The 20,121-nt window shown below is 43.8% G+C and overlaps 1 protein-coding gene across 1 annotated transcript in view; it reads right to left on the minus strand.

Annotated features, from left to right (window-relative positions):
• Positions 1–6,267: 6,267 nt before the first annotated feature.
• Positions 6,268–20,121, minus strand: part of LOC310854421 (gamma-aminobutyric acid receptor subunit beta-3-like) — a gene marked incomplete at both ends in the record, with an annotated part of 123,562 nt that continues 109,708 nt past the window's right edge. The window contains 2 exons of the mRNA XM_083759060.1: positions 6,268–6,681; positions 8,680–8,924. Coding sequence (XP_083615186.1) covers positions 6,268–6,681; positions 8,680–8,924 — 659 coding nt within the window. The remainder of the gene's footprint in view (positions 6,682–8,679; positions 8,925–20,121) is intronic.

Consider the following 20,121-nt stretch of genomic DNA (forward strand, 5'->3'; position numbering starts at 1 on the left):
CGCCCTCATATACTTTTCATTAGCATATGCATTTTACATTCCATAGGGCTGGACAACACATGGACCCCATTTGATTCCGTTTTCTGCATCTTCCTCTGTGACCTGCCACCTTCATGTCATCTCTCACAGCATCCTTAAACCTCGTCTTTGGCCATCCTCTTACCTGGCAGCTACATCTTCAGCATCCTTCTCCCAATGGACCCTTCATCCATCCTTTTCACATGCCAAAACCATCTCAACCTCACCTCTCTTGCTTTGTCCCCACACCTTCTAACCTGGGCTGATCCTCTAATGTAGTCATTTCTGATAATGTCCTTCCTTTTCACTCCTAATGAGAACCATGGCATCCTCAATTCTGCCGCCTCCAACTGTGCCTCCTTTTCATCAGTGCCACCGTTTCCAACCGTACAGCATGGCTGGTCTCACTACCATCTTATACATCCTCCCTCTCACTGGTATGTGTCTGTATGCCCCATAGTATTCTCAATACACTGGCTTCGCTTGCTAGAACATTTCCATCTCTATACTCACCTTAACGGCCTGTTACACTACTGTCTAGCCAATTGGTACAAATCACCCCCCCCCCCCCCCCCTCACCATCTCTCTTTGCCTTACCTCTCATACACTTACTGTACATCTCATATACTTACTGTACATCTCATATACTTTATCTTAGCCCTCACCACTTCTTAGCCCACACCACCTCTCTCTTCGCCTTACCCATCATCTCCTTTTTACTCCTGCTTACTTCCTTCATGACTGTGGCTGCCTTTCTTATCTCCTCCCTGAACTGCGCCACAGCATTGTTCTTTCTTCATCTTCCACCATTTGATGTTTTTCTCTGTCAACACACCTAATATCATCTCCCAGCACTTACCACAGGATTCAAGCCATTCGACACACACGTTCCACACACCCACCAGGGAGTGCAGTGCCCGGTCGGACCCACGGTTGTCCAGAACCGCCAAAAATTCATTTGGCGGCCATCTTGAAAAATTACCGCCGTATTGGACTTTTTTGTTTGCTCAGTTTAAAAAGTTAGAGATGACCCAGAGGAATGTTCATGCCAAATTTCACGCTTGTGTCACCAAGTGAAAGATCGTTCCTATTATCTGCTGTACTACTGGGGGTATTTCTAAGGTGCCGATTGCGAACATTTCCTTGATTATCTGGTGATAACATCCGAAACGGGTGCAATAATAATAATAATACAAAAAGTTTGAGAACCTCTACCACTGCCAATTAATTAAGGGACGTTTGACAACCCTAGCTTGCGTCGGCACAATCAGAAATAGTTCAGCGTCACAGGTCCCTCCGGCGCCTCTGACCCTCTTCCAAATGGCCTAATTAGAATCATTATCTCTCCAGCAGGAAACTCCCTTTGTAAACATTACATTACACTTTGGCTGCAGAGAGAGAGAGAGCTCTGTGGGGAGCGGAACAAACAGTTGGCTTTTCCCTCTTTGATCCACTGTCTTCAGGGGTCCCTCTGGGCTCCTGTGTGTGAGATCATTCCCTTACCGCTTCATCAAAAGAGATCCTCCGCTATCACTTAACACGTTTTGGGCGGGGACCCCTTTTGGTGTTTCAAGCATCATGTTATACTTTAGCTGTTGAAAAATAGCAGAACTACTCATAGTGCGGCATCGAGTGCCGCGCTACAAGCTTGCATGTCTGCTATTTTTCAAAAAAATCGTGAAAATGATCTTTGAATATGTCTTTCACAGTGAGTGTTTTTAACTCAAATCTTTGCTTCTGGAACAACATATTTTCAGATGCGGGTCGACGGCCCATTACATGTGATTCTGGGGGTCCTTGACATGAAAAAAGTTGAGAATCACTGACATAGAAACGCAGGTTTTTTCAGAAAACTGTCAGGATTTTGAAGCCTTTTCTTTTATCGACATCAGTCCAAAATGGGTTAATAAAATGCTCAACTTTAATCAGAATAGCTAACCACGGTTATATAGTTTTAGATCGTCTATACTCTATAGCTATTGTTGGTGCTTTAGTGATATTGAAAGTTTAAAACGACTGTTTTCTCAATATCCATGGCCCACGCCCACCAAGGTTCGGAATGGGTCTAGAGCGTACACTTTTTTTCTTTTTCAAAGTGTGATTGTAACAGCATTTAAATGTTGTTGCTTGCGATATCAAACGCCATTCCCACAAGGTACAATGTATATAATTTATTTGATGGTATAACATGATAAACTATTGAAAAAGGGAAGAGGAACATACATAGATTATACAGTATAAATCTAGTTAGATACATTTTGTGGCAGCACAGAACATCTTCACATTCCATAATGGGACCAAGGCCAAGCAACACCTGACGACGTCATCCATGACATTTTGATCTTTTACGACTTTATTTCATTGTATCGGAGGGTGGGCTCATTTGGTGTGATGTCATTCTTCACACGAGAGGTTGGCAACTTTCCGTTGAGTTAAGAGTTTCAAAGTAGTAGTTTTCTTTTTTTTAAGATTATTTCCAGTCATAGAATGCATGCATGACACACAAGCACCTACAGTATGGTATAGATATATCCGTGTAGCTGTCTTATCTATTTCTTTCTTCTCCTTTATTTTTGCTTTGTTTTTGGAAGCTGCACACGTGTAGTTTTAATAAGGAAAGAAATTGTACTTGTGCGATAACTGTTTGGAACCTCTATTTGCGTAGTAAACATAGGGAGATAGATGGTAAACGTGAGGATAGAATCGCCCAGTTAGTCTCTGGCCTCAAACGGGGATTCTTCCTCTTGGAATGTTTCACGTGAAAGTGAGAAGGAGTCTCCCTGATATCATGTCAGAGAACCACATTTTCTTTCCTTATAAATACACAGGACAGCTTTCACGCCATCTTTTTGGAGGAAACATGGTCATCTGTGACTCTTGTCCACGCCGGCAATAACATCACACCCATTTAAATTCTACCTCCAACGCGTTGCGATCACACAATAACGCTTTGTGCCCCCCCACCCCCCACCCCTCCCGAAAAAAACAAGATTGGCATCCCATCCATCCAAGTATAGACCACCGGTCTCCAGAAATAGGTACAGCATACAGGCTTATATCCAAAGAAAATACTTGGGATTCATATAAACTACTGTTCATTGGTAACTGTCTGCACCCACTCACGTGGTGTCCTTAGAGGCCCCATTTCCATCTAACGGGTGTCAAGAGAGTATAACTGCATAACAACAGTCAAAATGCAATACATTCAGTTCCTGGTCATTTGTCAGACAGGGGGGCGGGGGGGGGGGGGGGGGGCGTAGGATATATGAGAAGAAGCATTCTAATGTCATAGAACTTTACAATTTTCACAACGTTTTTTAAGTTTCACAATAAAGGTTTTTAACTTCCAGAAATGGAAAGAGTTAAATGTGAATAGATCCCAGCTCTGACCATCATTAGCTCTTGTACTGTATAGACTAACATGTTCAGACAATGCAGTCAAAAACTCCAAAGTACATTGTCTCCACCAAGTAGCAAAAGAAAAGAATCCCACACGCGTTAACGTTGCTATATGAAATGGCTCGTTTGTGTTCTTTTTGTACATGCATGGATGGTGGAATGTAGGCCGTGTTGCACATCTATGGTGTTGCAATGAAATGCTGTACATTTACATCCCCTTGTCCACAGTTGATTGCCCTGCGAGACCTATACAGTATACAGTACGCATGTGGTGGTGGAATGCAGTGGTGGAACAGGCACTCTCTTGTTTTACTTAAGTAAAAGTACTGCAATTTAGAACTACTTCGTTACAAGTAAAAGTGCGGAATTGAAAATGTACAAAAGTATCGCCATCAAAATGTACCTAAAGTACTAAAAGTAAATGTACTCATTGTGCAGACTGTGCCATTTCACAAGTTCAAAATGTGTACAAAATCTATTGAAAATAGCCAATCTACAAGCTTGTAGATCGGCTATTTTCAAATGGCCGGAATGTATAAGGTTGAAATTATTATGTTCTAATCAAAATTAAAATCTCCGAAGTAACTATAGTAACTAAAGTTTTCAAATGATTGTAGTGGAGTAAAAAGTACACATTTTGGGCTCTGAGATGTAGTGAGTAGAAGTAAAAGTATTGGAAATTGGAAATACTCGAGTACAAAATTGTGCTTAAGTATAGTACTTAAGTAAAAGTTAGTGAGTTACTTTCCACCACTGGTGGAATGGCACAAGTTATGGCGATGGAGGAGTCACGGAGGTCGGCGAGACAACGACCTCTCGCTGACGACGTTATTGTACAATACGTTATTGTTACGTTATTGTACCGTAGTAGTAGGCCTACTGTAGTTGACCAGGCAGCACAGTAAATACACGTTGGTCTGCTATCTCAATCGCATGCAGTCAATCCATATCAGTCTCCTCATTTCTCTCTCTCTCTCTCTCACACGCACACCCTCTGACACACAGTTCACCACTGCCATTTCACCCCCCCCCCCCTCTCTCTCTCTCGTCCATTAAAAGCGTCACTCTGGGCACGAGAATGAGCACGGTACATTCTATTCTGCGGATGGAGAGTTGATGGCCATGGCTCGTGTTCCTCTCCCTGAAGAATGGAACTCGTACATTCAATGTTTTAGTGTATATATATATATATATATATATATGTGCTTATTATCGGTCGACCGGGACCGCACAGAGTGCGATATATATCGCAGTAACTGCATTGTTTCGTGTTACCACTGCACCACTTCATGATCAGTTCTTCTGGAATGCAGTGCGATTAGCACACAGGAGGATCTAGCCTTCTAGCGCATTCTCGAGTAAAATTTTTTCTCCCTTTTTTGCAGAAATGTATTCGGTGCTCCGCAAATACTGAAAAAACTAAGTAGAAGAAGAAAAGAAAAGTGACCTAAGGTGGCGCGGTTATGGTTGAATCGTATGCTTGGTTAGTTTGTTTCATTCGCATTTTTTTTCTTTGCTTTTTCTTTTTTTTTGCATGTAAGGACAATCACAAAATGCTGAATATGCCATCCTTTTTTTTTTTTGGTTGTACACACAGAGTATAGTATATATATACATCTATGTACTTATGTACAAACGGTTCCTGTCGTCCCTCCAACACGCCATTGCAACAGCGTAACAGAGTTCCAATGCATGGCCTCTCCAATAGAGTTGAGCATAAATATGTAGGGATGGGGGAATAGAATCAATATGTAAAGGACACAGAATACAAAAATATTATTCCACAGACAGAGTAACGGTATCGCCCACAAGGCCCTTGGCAGTTGTCTCAAAAGAAAAGCAAGACAGGTTTTCTAGAACAATTTCAGATACATGTGAGAGTGCAATATTGTCATGCTATCACTTGAAGAACAAGAAAATGGCAGTTCAGGTTTTTGTGCTTTTTGCTTTTGTTCCGTAACAAATTACCAAAAGGATACTTCTCTGACACTATTTAAGCTCTGCCAGGAAAAATAAGCCAAACAGCAAAATTCTGAACCTGAGTCACAATCATCCTGAATGGAGGAGCATAAATCCTCGACTTTAAAATAAATAATGTTCTTATTCGATAACGATTTTTTTTTACCAGATCGATATGTGATACAGTCCATAACAAATATAATATCAAGACTATACACAAAAAAAACACATCAATGTCATTTCAAAGGTTTCTTCTGTAGTTTTGAAGATGTTATTCAACCCAAGGCAAGAAATAAATAAAAATAGATCAGTTTTGTTTACTATGGCTGATCATTTTCATGCATCAAATACTGCATAGGGTACCAGTCAAACACACATCAGTTTGCGAGAAATGTATCTGACTGCCTGTTTATTATATTATGAAACTGTTTCCATGTCTAGTGTTGATGTTTAGTAAACTGTGTCTTCAACTGCTGCTGGCTGTGCATCGTGCTATTTACAACTTACTGAGAGCGGGCAAATGTTGGGGAAATGACCCCCAAATACAGTATTTACTGTACATCTGAGAGAAAAGAAAAAAAGTCTTAGTTTCATACAAAGGATTGTGAAACTGAAAATATATAAAAAAAAGAATTCAACGAGAGGACGGTCCGAACTTCGGCTGTTGTCAGTCCTTTTTGTTTCTCAACATTGTTTTTTGGTCAATATTGCAGTCTTTATCTTTCATTAGATTCACGTGTCACGTTTAAAATATATATAAAAAAAAGAAAAACCAAAACAACAGAATAAGGAAATAAATACAGAAATCAAATGAACAACATCAAACACTTAAAACAAAACAAAACGGAACAAAAATAAAAACCCCAATGACACAAAAACCCCCCTGTCAGATCAGACGTAGTAGAGCCAATAGACCAGGTTGAACAGCGAGAAGACGGACGGGAAGATGACCCGAGACCAGCGGTCGATGGCGTTCACGTCCGTCAGGTCGGGGATCTTGATCTTGAGCTGCGACGACCGCCGCCGCAGGCGGCTGCGCTTCATCTGCGCCGCGCGGTCCAGGGAGTGGCGGCTGGCCGAGCGCACGGCGGGCCCGTTCCCGCCGCCGCCGCTCTGCTTGCGGTACTGGATGTTGTGGTGGTACGAGGAGGAGGACTGCTGTCCGTGCCCGGCGCTGTCCAGCTGCACCATGGACTGGGAGTTCCTCATGTCCGCCAGGCTGGTGGTGACCTCGTTGCCCGCCACCTCGTTGTGCATCTCCAGGGTGGTCAGGAGGATGTTGCCGTGGGGGCCGTGGGGCTCCGCCTGCAAAGAGAGAGAGAGAGAGGTGCATGAGAGTGACGAAGAAGTACTCGAATACTGCCGAATCGTAATGTTTCTGTACAAAATGCAATGATGTGTGGTTTAGTAATTGCAACAAAAAAAGTGATCCTAAGACTCTGGAAATCAAGATACCTCACTTCAAGACCTGGTTAACTGAACTAAGATTTGACACTACAGAATCCTACAGCATGTGGCAAAGTTCTAATAAACGGCTTGGGAAATGTTTAAAAAGCAGCTTCAATCAGTCGATATGCCTGAGGAGAAACGTGCACGAGACGTTAACTGTATACAAGTCCCCCGTCTGCTGATCTGTAAGTCGCTGTAGCACGCTGAGTGCTACTGTGGGTTGATCATGACAGAATTGGTGAGAATTGGCAGCTTTAATTGTAATTACAGCTGCACCCACACACCATGTCACATGTAGCACACATAGGTCTGCATGTTGCTTCAACCCTTCATAACTTTGCAACATTCATTCACCCTGTGTGTGCGTGTGCATGTGTGCGTGCGTGCGTGCGTTCATCAATATGGTCACTCCCATAACTACCCACAGAAATACAAGTAAACAGCTTAAATTTCATACAGCATATCAGTGGTCCATATGCCCATCTGCGAGTTCAGATGGTCAACCCACTGAGGAAAACATTTTGATTAGGACTGAATGAAGGGCAGACAGAGGTTTCCTCATTTTTGGGATATGGAGGATAGGATAATAGGAAAGTAGTAGATATGAGGATTTATATAGGATATACTGCAACGACGGATGCAGGAAAACAAAGCATTCAACTGTAGAACATGTGGAGGAGCACCTTGTCTCATGCGATGCACAAACGAAATGCAAATTGACTCATGAATGACACAAGTCATGACACAAGACACAATACGCAAGTCAAGACTTGAATGTCCCTGGATGTCATGACTGACATTATGGTGATGCCTGGCATGTTGTCTTTTCATTCCATGGAGAAATGAATGTCTCAAGAGGTGGTGGGGAAAAAAAGTAAACATGCCATGTTGGGCGGATGGCAATGGAAGAGTAAAAAAAAAAGATATGAAGGCGTCTGGACGATTGAATAAAAAAAAAACTCACCGAGCGTGAGTGTCGAATTCCTCTAACCTGATTGGTTCGCTTTAGGGATGCAGTCCTACTACCTGCCTCCTGAGGAGATAGAAAGGTTGCAGCCACATGTTGTGAACAGACTGACAGGAACCGGCACCAGTGTTGATTTCGTCGACTAAAACTAAGACGGAAAATGTTCGTCGACTACCTTTTTCCACTGATGAAAACTAGAAGTAGAAACTAGACTAAAATGTTAGGAAGGGACTAGTGGACAAGAGATCCAGTATAAGTCAATTTTCACTTGGTTGCATAGCCGGTATACAAGCTCACAACGGGTCGCAGCGCAACGCGTTGTGAGCTTGTAGATTGGCTATTTTCAGCAAGTGTACGACGGCATCAAGGCCCGCCAAAATAAATATTTGTCGACTAAATCAACTGTAGATTTAGTCGACTAAAATCTTATATTTAGTCGACTAAAACTAGACTAACCCTAAAACATTCCAGGTGACTAAAATCTAAATTTGCTGCCAAAAACCACACTGACCGGTACTTGAACTTACCTCAGTACTATTTAGACTACTACATTTCGTGTGCGCACAGAAAGGCTGAAAGCCACCGGCAGTATAGGCCATCACTCACAGATCATACATTAATCATTTTGGGTCTTGAATGTAATAAATTGATTAATTAATTGTAATGAATTAAATAAATAAAAATAATAAAAAATGAAGTAGCCTAATTAATTTCATAACAGTCATAATTGTGCGAGTTCACATTTAAAAGAACAACCCACTTTGGACTCATTCGCTCACATGATCCAACAGATAAGTAGCCCGTGTGAAACAAAAAAATAATCTTAAAACTACAACTCCCATCATCATCCCCCCCCAAACCCCCCCCCCCCCCCCCCCCAAACTCACCCTGGCAGAGTCATACTTGGCCCTCTCGTTGTTGGCCTTCTCCGCCTTCTCGGCGAGCTTCTTCTGCATCTGGGGCCCCCGGCCGAAGAAGATGTAGTTGACGAAGGCGTACTCCAGCAGCGCCAGGAAGACCATGACGAAGCAGCCCATCAGGTACATGTCGATGGCCTTGACGTAGGGGATCTTGGGCAGCGTCTCTCTCAGGTGGGTGTTGATGGTGGTCATCGTGAGCACCGTGGTGATGCCTTTGGGGGGGAAGAGGGGTCGGTCAAAACGACAGCAACAAGACATTGTTGTTTTAACTCTTTACCTTTCGTCAGAAGCTTTTACATGGCGGCAGTGTCGCGGCACACAAAGGCACAAATTAAACCCGAGATGTGGATGGCAGAGAATCCACCAAGGACAGCGATTCTGGAGTCGGACTTATGGAGGTTTCAAAATCCCCCCTTTCACTGGGTTGCAATGTGAATATATTTTCAATCCCATAGTTGGAACGGTGGGGCGTTGCTATAGGAACTGGACCAATGTTAAAAGCTTCCATATGGCCTCAACCATTATATAGACGGAGTCTAAGTTGGCGTACGTATATATATACGGACCTGGGAACGTACCTGGGGAAAAAAAGAGTTAATAGTCATATATTTATTGTGGGCCAAGGCAGTCGCACTGCTGGCACATGCTTTCCAGCCGTTTCTTTGGCCCCTAACTAATCCTTCATACTTTCAGCTAGAAACTCTGTTCAAACTATATACAATGTTCTGCCTACTTACGACATGCCAGCTACCATTAGAATGTCTTTTTAGAGATATTTCCCTTTTTGTTCAGGAACAGTACTTTATATATAGTCTGACTTGCTGTCTCTCTCTCTGTGCCTATTGTTAGCAAAAAACTAAAACAAAAAACATGTTCAGTATCGCAGACGATTCATTTTATCAGTGCCACACCATTAAGTAATTATACTTTCAATTCTGCTTTTATGCATGTCACGGTCATTACTGCTAATTACAAAGAACAAAGAAAACCGCAGCTGCTCAGGTTGGCAGTGAGGACATTTACTGAGAAGAAAGTTCGAAAGAAAGAAAGGAAGTTTACTCTTATCATCCAATTAGAGCAAACTGGTTAGATCTTGTTTTTATTGGATGTACCTCATGGCATTGAACAAAACAAGCTTTCGAGATCACCTTGGGGGGAGTTTGGAAGGGAATTGATCCTCATTCCTTGTCAAAAGTGCCATTTGAGTTCACATTACCAAACCTTAGTTCTTACCACTCCTAGGTTGTTGCTACGTTTTTTTTGTTTTGTCACATTAGTCTCTTTAATTGAGCCCCCCCCCCCCCCCCCCCTCCCCCCTTTAGAAAACCCTGCATTCGCATAGAAGACGATAAGGTTCGGGGGAAACTCGCTCGGTGGCGCTTAATTCCTCAGAGGGCGTCTACGGTCTGACTCTTTCTGATGGTAAATTGGTTGCCTTAATTGCCTCAACACCGTCTGGCAGCATACGGTATAAGCCTGTCCTAAAGCAGGCCATTTCCGGGTGGAAAACCAGATGACGACGGTGTGTCATGTCAAGCCGACCTCGTCACGTCAGTCACAACCAACTCTTTACAGTATCCAGTATCTACCGTTACTATAGAAACAAGAATCTTTTTTTTATTTTTTTATTCTGGCATCTTTTGCTGTCCGCTGGTTAAAAGCCGGTGGTACTTGAGAAAAAGTATCAATAGAATACTCTCTATAGAAGTTCGGGATTCAAACTTTATTTTACTTAAAGTACCAATACTAGAAAATACTCATTATGCAGAATGACCCGGTCACATTTTCAAATGTAAAATCATTCATCAATCGTCATGTCACGACGCATTGTGAGCTTGTAGATCGGCTATTTTCAACTGGCCGAAATGTATATAGGGCTGAAGTGGGCAATGTAAGTTTTGTAATAATACTAAAAATCTACAAAGTATTGAAGTAAAAGTATTGGAAATTGTTAATACTCAAGTAAAGTACAAACATCTCAAAATTGTACTTAAGTAAAAGTACTTGGTTACTTTCCACTACTGGTTAAAAGCAGACCCTTGACAACGCACTTGTTTGTTCAATGTCTGACTTGTCAAACATTGTGTGTGCGTTTTATGGCTGCGACAATCGATCATTTTCTCACAGATTATTGTCTGGGGAAATTGAGTTATTAGCATAATATGTGACCATACCCATAACAACACTCCTTGGGAGGAAAACGGCCATAGCCGTCATCACAAACGTGATGAGGTCAGCACATTTGGTCAAGTGGATATGGCCTAATTTAGCCCAAGGAGTGTTTTTTGTGCAAAACTAATGCTTGGAATGGATTCAGAATCATGAAAAACCCCTAGTTTCATATGTCACATGCTACTTAAAGAATGATGAAATCTTGACTTTTTGTATATATATCTATATAGGATGTTATGGGTATGGTCACATATTTTGCTAATAACTCAATTTCCCACAGGAGTTGAATTTCAAACTTTTAGTACATGTTATTAGACACATTTAGAAACACATTGGTGAAGAAATTTCTTGGTAACGATTTAGATTTTCATAGATTTCTCTTACTATAATTGTATTATAGTTTACTAAATCGATTATGGTAGTCTTAATTCAGTGGTTTTCAACCCTTTTCATATCAAGGCCCATTATTTATTGGGTCCATTTGGTTTAATTTTACGCTCAAGAGTTAAAGATCTAGGGGCCCATTTGGTTCGCAACTCTCCATCATTTAGCTGGGGGACCACCTGGAACTGCCTCAAGGCCCACTGGTCGAAAGCCACTGGTCTAATTGAATGGTATATGTTGCATTTATGAGGGTGCTTTATCCAAGGCGCTTTTGCAACATTCACATGCACGCGCATGTTAACCCACACACGGATGGCAGAGGAAACCATGCACGGCACCGTCGGGAGACGTTAGGGGTTCATCAGTGTGTCTTGCTCAAGGACACTTTGACAGTGACACAGCAGGACAACCAGGAACCTTCCCATTCCCAAGTGGAAGCTCTTGAATCAGTTGATTAATTGCTTAGTTCGATTAACTGTTTGCATTTGTGTGTGTGTGTGTGTGGGAGGGGTGGTTAGGTGAGAGAGCGAGAGAGAGAGAGCGAGAGAGAGAGAGAGAGAGAGAGAGAGAGAGAGAGAGAGAGAGAGAGAGAGAATAAATGAGAAAAAGCGCATACCGTACAGTATATACACAAGTCATGTGTTTGACGGTAGTCCCAATTAAAGGGATAGTTCACAAAAAACAACTTGAGTTGTATGAAATTAATACAGCTGTATTAATTGATTGCCCGAGTCCCGTGGTGGGAGTTCTGCTCTGGTTTTGGTGAAACATTAAGTAGCCTAGTTCCGGTCATTTTGTGGGCGGCAGTAAAAGTAAATGAATCCACAAAACTATAGCGTCATTTGTATTGTTGACCTATTTCTAAAATATTAGCGCAACTTTGATCCCTCTATCACATGGATCTATTCTTTTAGCGTATATAGTGATACTTTAGCTATTGAAAAATAGAAGATCTACAAGAACTTGTAGATCTACAATAACTTGTAGATCTGCAATTTTTTTTTAATCGTGAAAATGTGGTCCAAATGTTTCAATATATTCTTTCAGACCGAACGTTTTTAACTCGTATCTTTGCTTCTGGGGGATCCCTGGAACAGCATTTTCAGATGGGGCTCGGTGGGCGATTACATATATTTCTGGGGGTTAGAAATGCTCATGTCTTGGCCCAGCTGTGGCGCTCACAGGTATCTCGAGCATACATGTCTCCGTGGCATGTACGTCTGCGGCAGAAACCGCCTCTCCCTCATTGAGATTCAAAGGCCTGCCTTCAGGAAAGAAAAAAAAAGTCCCACGACCATCACTGTGGTCGCCAGGCAGAAAGAACTCATTAGAATAGGGGTGTGTGTGTGTGTGTGTGTGTGTGTCGGTATCTAGCCTCCAGCTCCTGGTAACCTAACCTTCACTGCAGCGAAGCCGAGAATCCCGGGCGCTCATTTGCCTCTGCATTGGGGACTGTGTGTTGGAATGCATGGACGCCGCCGTATAAGGGTCGCTCGGGATTCTGCCGGCGTGTCGTCGGCACGACGGAATACTTTCATGTGTTGTCAACAACCCCCCCCCCCTCCCTATAACTGCTTGGAAACCAAAGCCAAAGCCGTTCCTTTTTGTAAATTGCTACCGTATTGCGCCGTATATACATTGCGCCGTGTATATATATTGTACCGTATAAGAAGCACATTGAATGTCAAATGGGTTTTTGGAAGCAAATTTAGATTTTAGTTTTAGTCATAGTCTCTTGAATAGTTTTCATTTAGTTTTAGTCACATTTTAGTCACCTGGAATGGTTTAGTGTCTAGTTTTAAATTTTATTTTGGCAGGCCTTGATGCCGTCGTAATGACTGAAAATAGCATCACGCTGCGACGCGTTGTGAGCTTGTAGATCTGCTATTTTCAGCATGCAACCAAGTGTAAAATGACTTGTACTGGATCTCTTGTCCACTAGTCTAGTTTTTATCTGTTGACGAAATTGTCAATACATTTAGTTTTAGTCACCATAGCTTAGTTTTCATTTACGGTAGTTTCCATTTAGTTTTCGTCAGTGAAAAAAAGTAGTCGACGAACATTTTTCGTCTTAGTTTTAGTCGACAAAAACAACACTGTATTTTAATACGACCCTGTTATTTAGGTCTTATATTCAGGCCAATATAGGGTATTTTATTTTCGAAAAAGGTGAACGTGGATCTGCTATTTTCGCAACTTTTGTGTGACACTCTTGTATGATGAAGTATAGGGTATTAATTTGCAACCAAAAAAAGACCCCCCATGTGAAAAGACTTTGCACCCATGGGACCCCCAATACGACAATTCTTCAAGATCTTTCTAAATAATAACCTATACTATAATATTAATAACCTATCCTACACAATATGATTGGTCAAACCGAATTTGACGCTTTATGGACTAATTCCGCCCGGTACCCTGTGGAACTACCTCAGGGACCCCTGGGGGTCCCCAGTGCCTTTTCCATCACACTGCTGCTGCCTGCATTCTGTCGGGAGAAATGTTATTTTTATAGGTGCTTCTCTCGCCTGCGCTATATGGACTAATTCCGCCTGGTACCCCCCTGGAACTACCTCTCGGACCCCCCATGGGGGTACCCCGGACCTCACTTTGAGAAGCACTGGAGTGCAGTATATAGACGGCAGTACTAAGTGTAAGTGACGTGGGAAAGCAAACATGTGACTGTTTGATGTACAGCAGGGGTCGGCAACGTTGACGATGGAGAGGGCCACTATATTTCCACACTCACTCCAGAGGACCACATTGCATATTACTGTCGTAGATCAAAACGCCGCCAGTTGACCATGTTTGAAGTACAGTGTATATATATGTCACCTTTAGGCCTGTTTGATGTACAGTATGTCACGTTTAGGCTTGTGTACCCCTGCTTTCTCCTCCCATATAAACCTTGACCCTCCCCGCGCGTCGCTGTGTAACCGTGCTTTCTCCTCCCATATAAACCTTGACCCTCCCCGCGTGTCGCTGTGTCACCCTGCTTTCTCCTCCCATATAAACCTTGACCCTCCCCGCGTGTCGCTGTGTCACCCTGCTTTCTCCTCCCATATAAACCTTGACCCTCCCCGCGTGTCGCTGTGTCACACTGCTTTCTCCTCCCATATAAACCTTGACCCTCCCCGCGCGTCGCTGTGTAACCCTGCTTTCTCCTCCCATATAAACCTTGACCCTCCCCGCGTGTCGCTGTGTCACCCTGCTTTCTCCTCCCATATAAACCTTGACCCTCCCCGCGCGTCGCTGTGTCACCCTGCTTTCTCCTCCCATATAAACCTTGACCCTCCCCGCGTGTCGCTGTGTCACCCTGCTTTCTCCTCCCATATAAACCTTGACCCTCCCCGCGCGTCGCTGTGTCACCCTGCTTTCTCCTCCCATATAAACCTTGACCCTCCCCGCGTGTCGCTGTGTCACCCTGCTTTCTCCTCCCATATAAACCTTGACCCTCCCCGCGTGTCGCTGTGTCACCCTGCTTTCTCCTCCCATATAAACCTTGACCCTCCCCGCGTGTCGCTGTGTCACCCTGCTTTCTCCTCCCATATAAACCTTGACCCTCCCCGCGCGTCGCTGTGTCACCCTGCTTTCTCCTCCCATATAAACCTTGACCCTCCCCGCGTGTCGCTGTGTCACCCTGCTTTCTCCTCCCATATAAACCTTGACCCTCCCCGCGTGTCGCTGTGTCACCCTGCTTTCTCCTCCCATATAAACCTTGACCCTCCCCGCGTGTCGCTGTGTCACCCTGCTTTCTCCTCCCATAACAGATAGATACACACAGATATATTTCTGCTAGCATGACCCTCCCTCACTGCAGAAGAACTGGAGCCTATCAATGGCTGGGGTTGGTCTTCACGCACGCACGCACGCACGCACGCACGCACGCACGCACGCGATTGTGTGTGAGTTTTGTGCACATGCTTGTGTGTGTGTGTGTGTGTGTGTTGAAAGAGCTGAGGTCAATTTCACTCTTACTGTGATTTATTGGCACATTATTTGGCACGTGCAAGAACACACATGCTCGCACACACACACACACACACACACACACACACACAGATGTGCGCATTTGCGTAAATGGTGGCCATTTAACTGAGATGCATGAGAGAGAGAGGGAGAGAGAGAGGGAGAGAGGGAGAGAGAGAGACACAGAGAGCAGTATATGGTGTGAGAGTACATGTTCATACATGCAAATGCTGCACATGGTGTGAATGAGATTCCATGCACGTACACGTATAGTGCAGTCTCTCTCTTTCTCTCTCTCTCTCTCTCTCTCTCTCTCTCTCTCTCTCTCTCTCTCTCTCTCTCTCTCTCTCTCTCTCGGCCCCTTTCGATTGGCCAGTGTGATCTCTGAGGGTTTTTCTCCGTCTTGTCGTTTAACGGCAGGGCCTGTTTCTTTATGGCCGTTCTTTGAGCCTCTCCATTACTCACTGTCCTTCAACACCATGCAGCATTCCTTCCTCTCTCTCTCTCTCTTTCTCTCTCTCTCTCTCTCCCTCTTTCTCTCTCTGCCTCTTTTTTATCCCTCTTTTTTCCCTTTTTCCTCCATCTACCTCTCTCTCTCTCTCTCTCTCTCTCTCTCTCTCTCTCTCTCTCTCTCTCTCTCTCTCTCTCAATACCTCTGTCTCTATCGCTCTTTATCTCTCTCTCTCTCTCTCTCTCTCTCTCTCTCCCCCCATTCCACCCCCTCCCCTCTGTGTCCTGACAATTTAATCTAAGGGTCCAGTGCCTATGGGCCCCCCCTCCTTTCCCATCACTATACTGCTGCTGCTGCCTGCATTCTCTCGGGAGAAATATGGTTTTTATGGGCGCTTCTCTCGCCTGCCTGCATGTGTGCTCTCCCTCGCTCTGTCACTCTCCATCGCTCTCTGTCTCTCTATGTCTCTCTACCTCTCCCTCTCCCCACATCCCATTCTCGTGCCTATCCCCCCCCCCCCCCCTCTTTATCCCTCCTGCTCTCCAGGTTTGGTTCCTCACGTCCCGTGTTTTTCTTCCTTTATCTATTTATCCCTCCCTCCCTCCCTCCCTCCCTCCATCCCTCCCTCCCTCCCTCCCTCCCTCCCTCCCTCCATCCATCCCTTATAGTTTATTTCCATTGCGGTCTCTATACCTCTCCTATACCTCCCACTCTCTCTCTCTTTTTAATGTCTCCTCTTCGCTCTATCCATCATTTCACTCCAGCTCAGACTGCACGACCCCCCCCCCCCCCCTCTCTCTCTCTCTCTCTCTCTCTCTCTCTCTCTCTCTCTCTCATATCATCCCACCATCACCTATCCCCTCTCTCATCTTGTGTTCCCAAAAGCCCATTCTACCTAAATTGACACAACAAAAGGCAATGCACTAAAACAAAACAGCTAATGACCATAAACCAATGGGCCAAAAACACAGTCGGTGTTAGAAAAAAAAAAAAACTAGAATCCATCACTGAGCATGCAGAGCTCATTAAAAACCTCTAAATGAATGTTAACTCAGCGAGTGGGAGGCTAAAGGCCTGTTATGTGGCAACAGTATAAATGGCACCAAAGTGGCGGTTTCCAGAGCCCTTGGCATTGTATAAGAGTGCCCCGGCGTCTATAATCCCGTGCCACAAGTTTTCATCATCCATCACTGGCAGAAAGACAGCCCTGAAAGGCTCCAGCTCTCTGGGTTATACGGCATATACGAGCAGCGAGTCGGAAGGATCCGCTTGAGTTACTTTAGAAGTCAGAGGATGGCATTGGTGAGTTTTCTTGAGCAGTTTTTGAGGATCGTCGAAGGGGCTTGATTTCCACAATTTACAATTCTCGCAGATGCTCTTAATCCAGGGCAATTTAGAAGTCACACAACAATTTCTGAGGACATTGTTATAATTTAGCTATTGAAAAATAGCAGATCTACAAGCTCATAGCACGCCACCGAGTGGCAAGCTTGTAGGTTTGCTATTTTAGAAAAATCGTGAAAATGTGCGTGCAAATCTTTGAATATATATATACTACTTTCACAGCGAAAAAATTTCACTCAAATCTTTGCTTCTGTGCTTCCTTGGAACAACATATTTTCGGCGGCCAAGTACATATAATTCTAGGGGTCCATGACATGAAATATTGAGCACCACTGATACAGAAACATGAGGTTTTTCAGAAGATTGTCATGATTTAGAAGACATCTTTTTAATTTCGACGTCAGGTCTAAATGGGTTAAGACCATAGACTGTAAAAAATATGGACAAAGCGTTCGCCGGGTCTAACATGGACGTAAAATGAAGCCTGTTATTCCTGCACTGTAAGTCGCCATCTTTCTAGATCCGTTTGGTACCAGCTGGCCATTGGCTGGCTCCGTTTTGGACCAGCTGGCCATTGGCTGCCCAGGTTTTTATTTTGACTCGAGTGGGAGGGGAATCCCGATCATAGACTGTAACGGTAGCCACGCCCCTCAGAACATACGCGATGTTTTTTTTTCTTTATGGTCATTTTTTTAATTAATGGGACCATAATTTTCCAAAAAGAATATTATGACATTAGAAATGAGACTTTAAACTAGTGACTGGAAGAAGAAAGTATTCATGACCATGTTTATTAAGGTAATACAGTCTAGGTGAAGTTGGGCCAAAATACATGGGCCTCTATGGAGCTATGGGGCTTTTTGGGTCCAGTCCAGCGCCACAACAGGCCATTATTATGAACTACCGATTTCAAATGAGGCTTCACGAAATATCTGGCTGACTGCCCCCCTGGTTAAGACATAAAAAACATACACTTTTGTGAATTTCATGAATGAACGAAAATATGGCGACTTTCAGGGCTTTAATTCAGGAGGTGTATAGTTACAGTCAGACTCTCTGTACTGTAGCATTCTTAGGTTGTGGAATAGCTGGCTTTAGTTTAGGGAAGACTGCTGTTACACAAACCACACCAATTATATTACATTCATACACCTTCACAGTTTGTGTAACATGATTAGGAACAGTGGGTGCAGCTGCCGAAAATGTGTTTTAATGCGATTAAGAGCCAATGTAACTTTGCAGGGCGTTGATGGAATTGCTCGGGAAAATCAGGTTCTCCTTCAAACAATTCAATTGTTTGCCCGCTGCCTGCTTGAATTGATTTCCCAGTGATCATTACATTGCTCTTACTGGCAAGTGCGCACACTCACGCACGTCGCACGCACACACGCACGCACACACGAACATGAACACGCGCACGTACAGACACATGTACACACACTTCCCCATCTAGGTAGCTAGCTACTGAAAGCTTGTAATGATCCATCACGGCTAGTGAATTGTCCTCTGGTCGCCTGGTGAAGCATTTCAGACCGGATATTTGCAGCTTGCACACACACACACACACACACACGCACACGCATGAATGCACGCGCGTAACAGGCTAATGACCGGATATTGCAGCCAGCATGCCTTAACACTACTCTTCCCGAAGGAAAACAAACAACGGATACTTTTTGCAGCCCACGTACACAGCTGTACTGGTCTTGACGTACGGCGCGTACCTATAGTAGCCTATACTGTACCGACTCCGGTGTCCGTGCCCAAATGTGCGCTGTTAAGCTGATGGGCATTGTACGCCCACAGCTTGCTGGTTGGCACCAAGGGGGAACAAACTGCGCTTCTGAAAACACCTGCATCTTGTGCACCTTTCCACCTTGTGTGTGCGTGTGTGTGCGCGCTCATGTGCGTGTGTGTGTGTGTGTGTGGTACTGGATACTGTAACTGACGACCACCGCGCTCTGACTTATGGCGCATTCGCGTTGCCAGCTTAAATCAACATTGTGTAATAGGTGAAGAGGTCGCACACACACACACACCACCCAAAGAATATACTTTAAAAAGATTGATTCTCTACCTCACAGGACAGGCGTTTCGGCTATCCGGCCTTCATCGGTGTGCGACGACGTCATTGCGTAAACATGCAGGTAATTATACGTCTATACTGTATTTACGGGAACACTATAAACATGACCATCAGGTACTATGATTATACCAGAAGGAAGATTAACAGTTTGACTGCGGAACGCACTAAACCTGTCTTTTTTCCCCCCATTGTCTTTATATGTTTAATTTGTTTTTTTTAATCACTTTTAACCCCTTTTGGTTCTTAACCCATTCTGACCTGAGATCAGATTCTAAAAATGTCTATTACATCCTGACAGTTTCATTATTAACCCATTCTGACCTGAGATCAGATTCTAAAAGTGTCTTCGATTTTTCAAAAATAGCAGACCTACAAGCTCGTATCGCGCCACTCGGTGGCGCGATATGAGCTTGTAGATCTGCTATTTTTCAATAGCTAAAGCATAACATGATGCCAACACCAAAATGGGTGCGCTAGGTCTGTTATTTTTGAAAAAGTCGTAAAAATGTGGTGCAAATCTTTGAATATTTATTTCACATTTTTAACTCAAATATTGGCTTCCGGGTTGTCCCTGGAACTACATATTTTGTGATGGGGTTCTCCGTGGTAGCCTGGCTCCAGCCCTGAATCGCTAGCCACGCCCATTAAGAAAATATGTTCTGGCGATTCAGGTCTGGTGACTCTCTGCCTACGGCTGCGTCAGTGTCGTTCGGAAATCCGACCGCAGCAGCTGATTCACCTGATTGGCCATCAGCCTTGTCACTCAACAGCGTCAGACAACAAACATGGCTACCCCCCACTGCGGTGACTTACGACCGTATCAATCTGGCTAATAAATCGACGTATGATAAATAGTTTCTTTACCGACATGAGAGGTTTTATAAACGTCATCATCCGACATATTTTACCACTTTTGTTTACATGCTAGTAGTGCTCGTTGGCTGAATTTGTTTGGGTTAGCCATAGACGCTGTGAATCTTCAAAGGTTAGTGTAACAACCGGC

This window comes from Protomyctophum parallelum (genome assembly GCF_964188405.1).
Source record: "Protomyctophum parallelum genome assembly, chromosome: 23".
In the NCBI taxonomy this organism is placed as follows: Eukaryota; Metazoa; Chordata; class Actinopteri; order Myctophiformes; family Myctophidae; genus Protomyctophum; species Protomyctophum parallelum.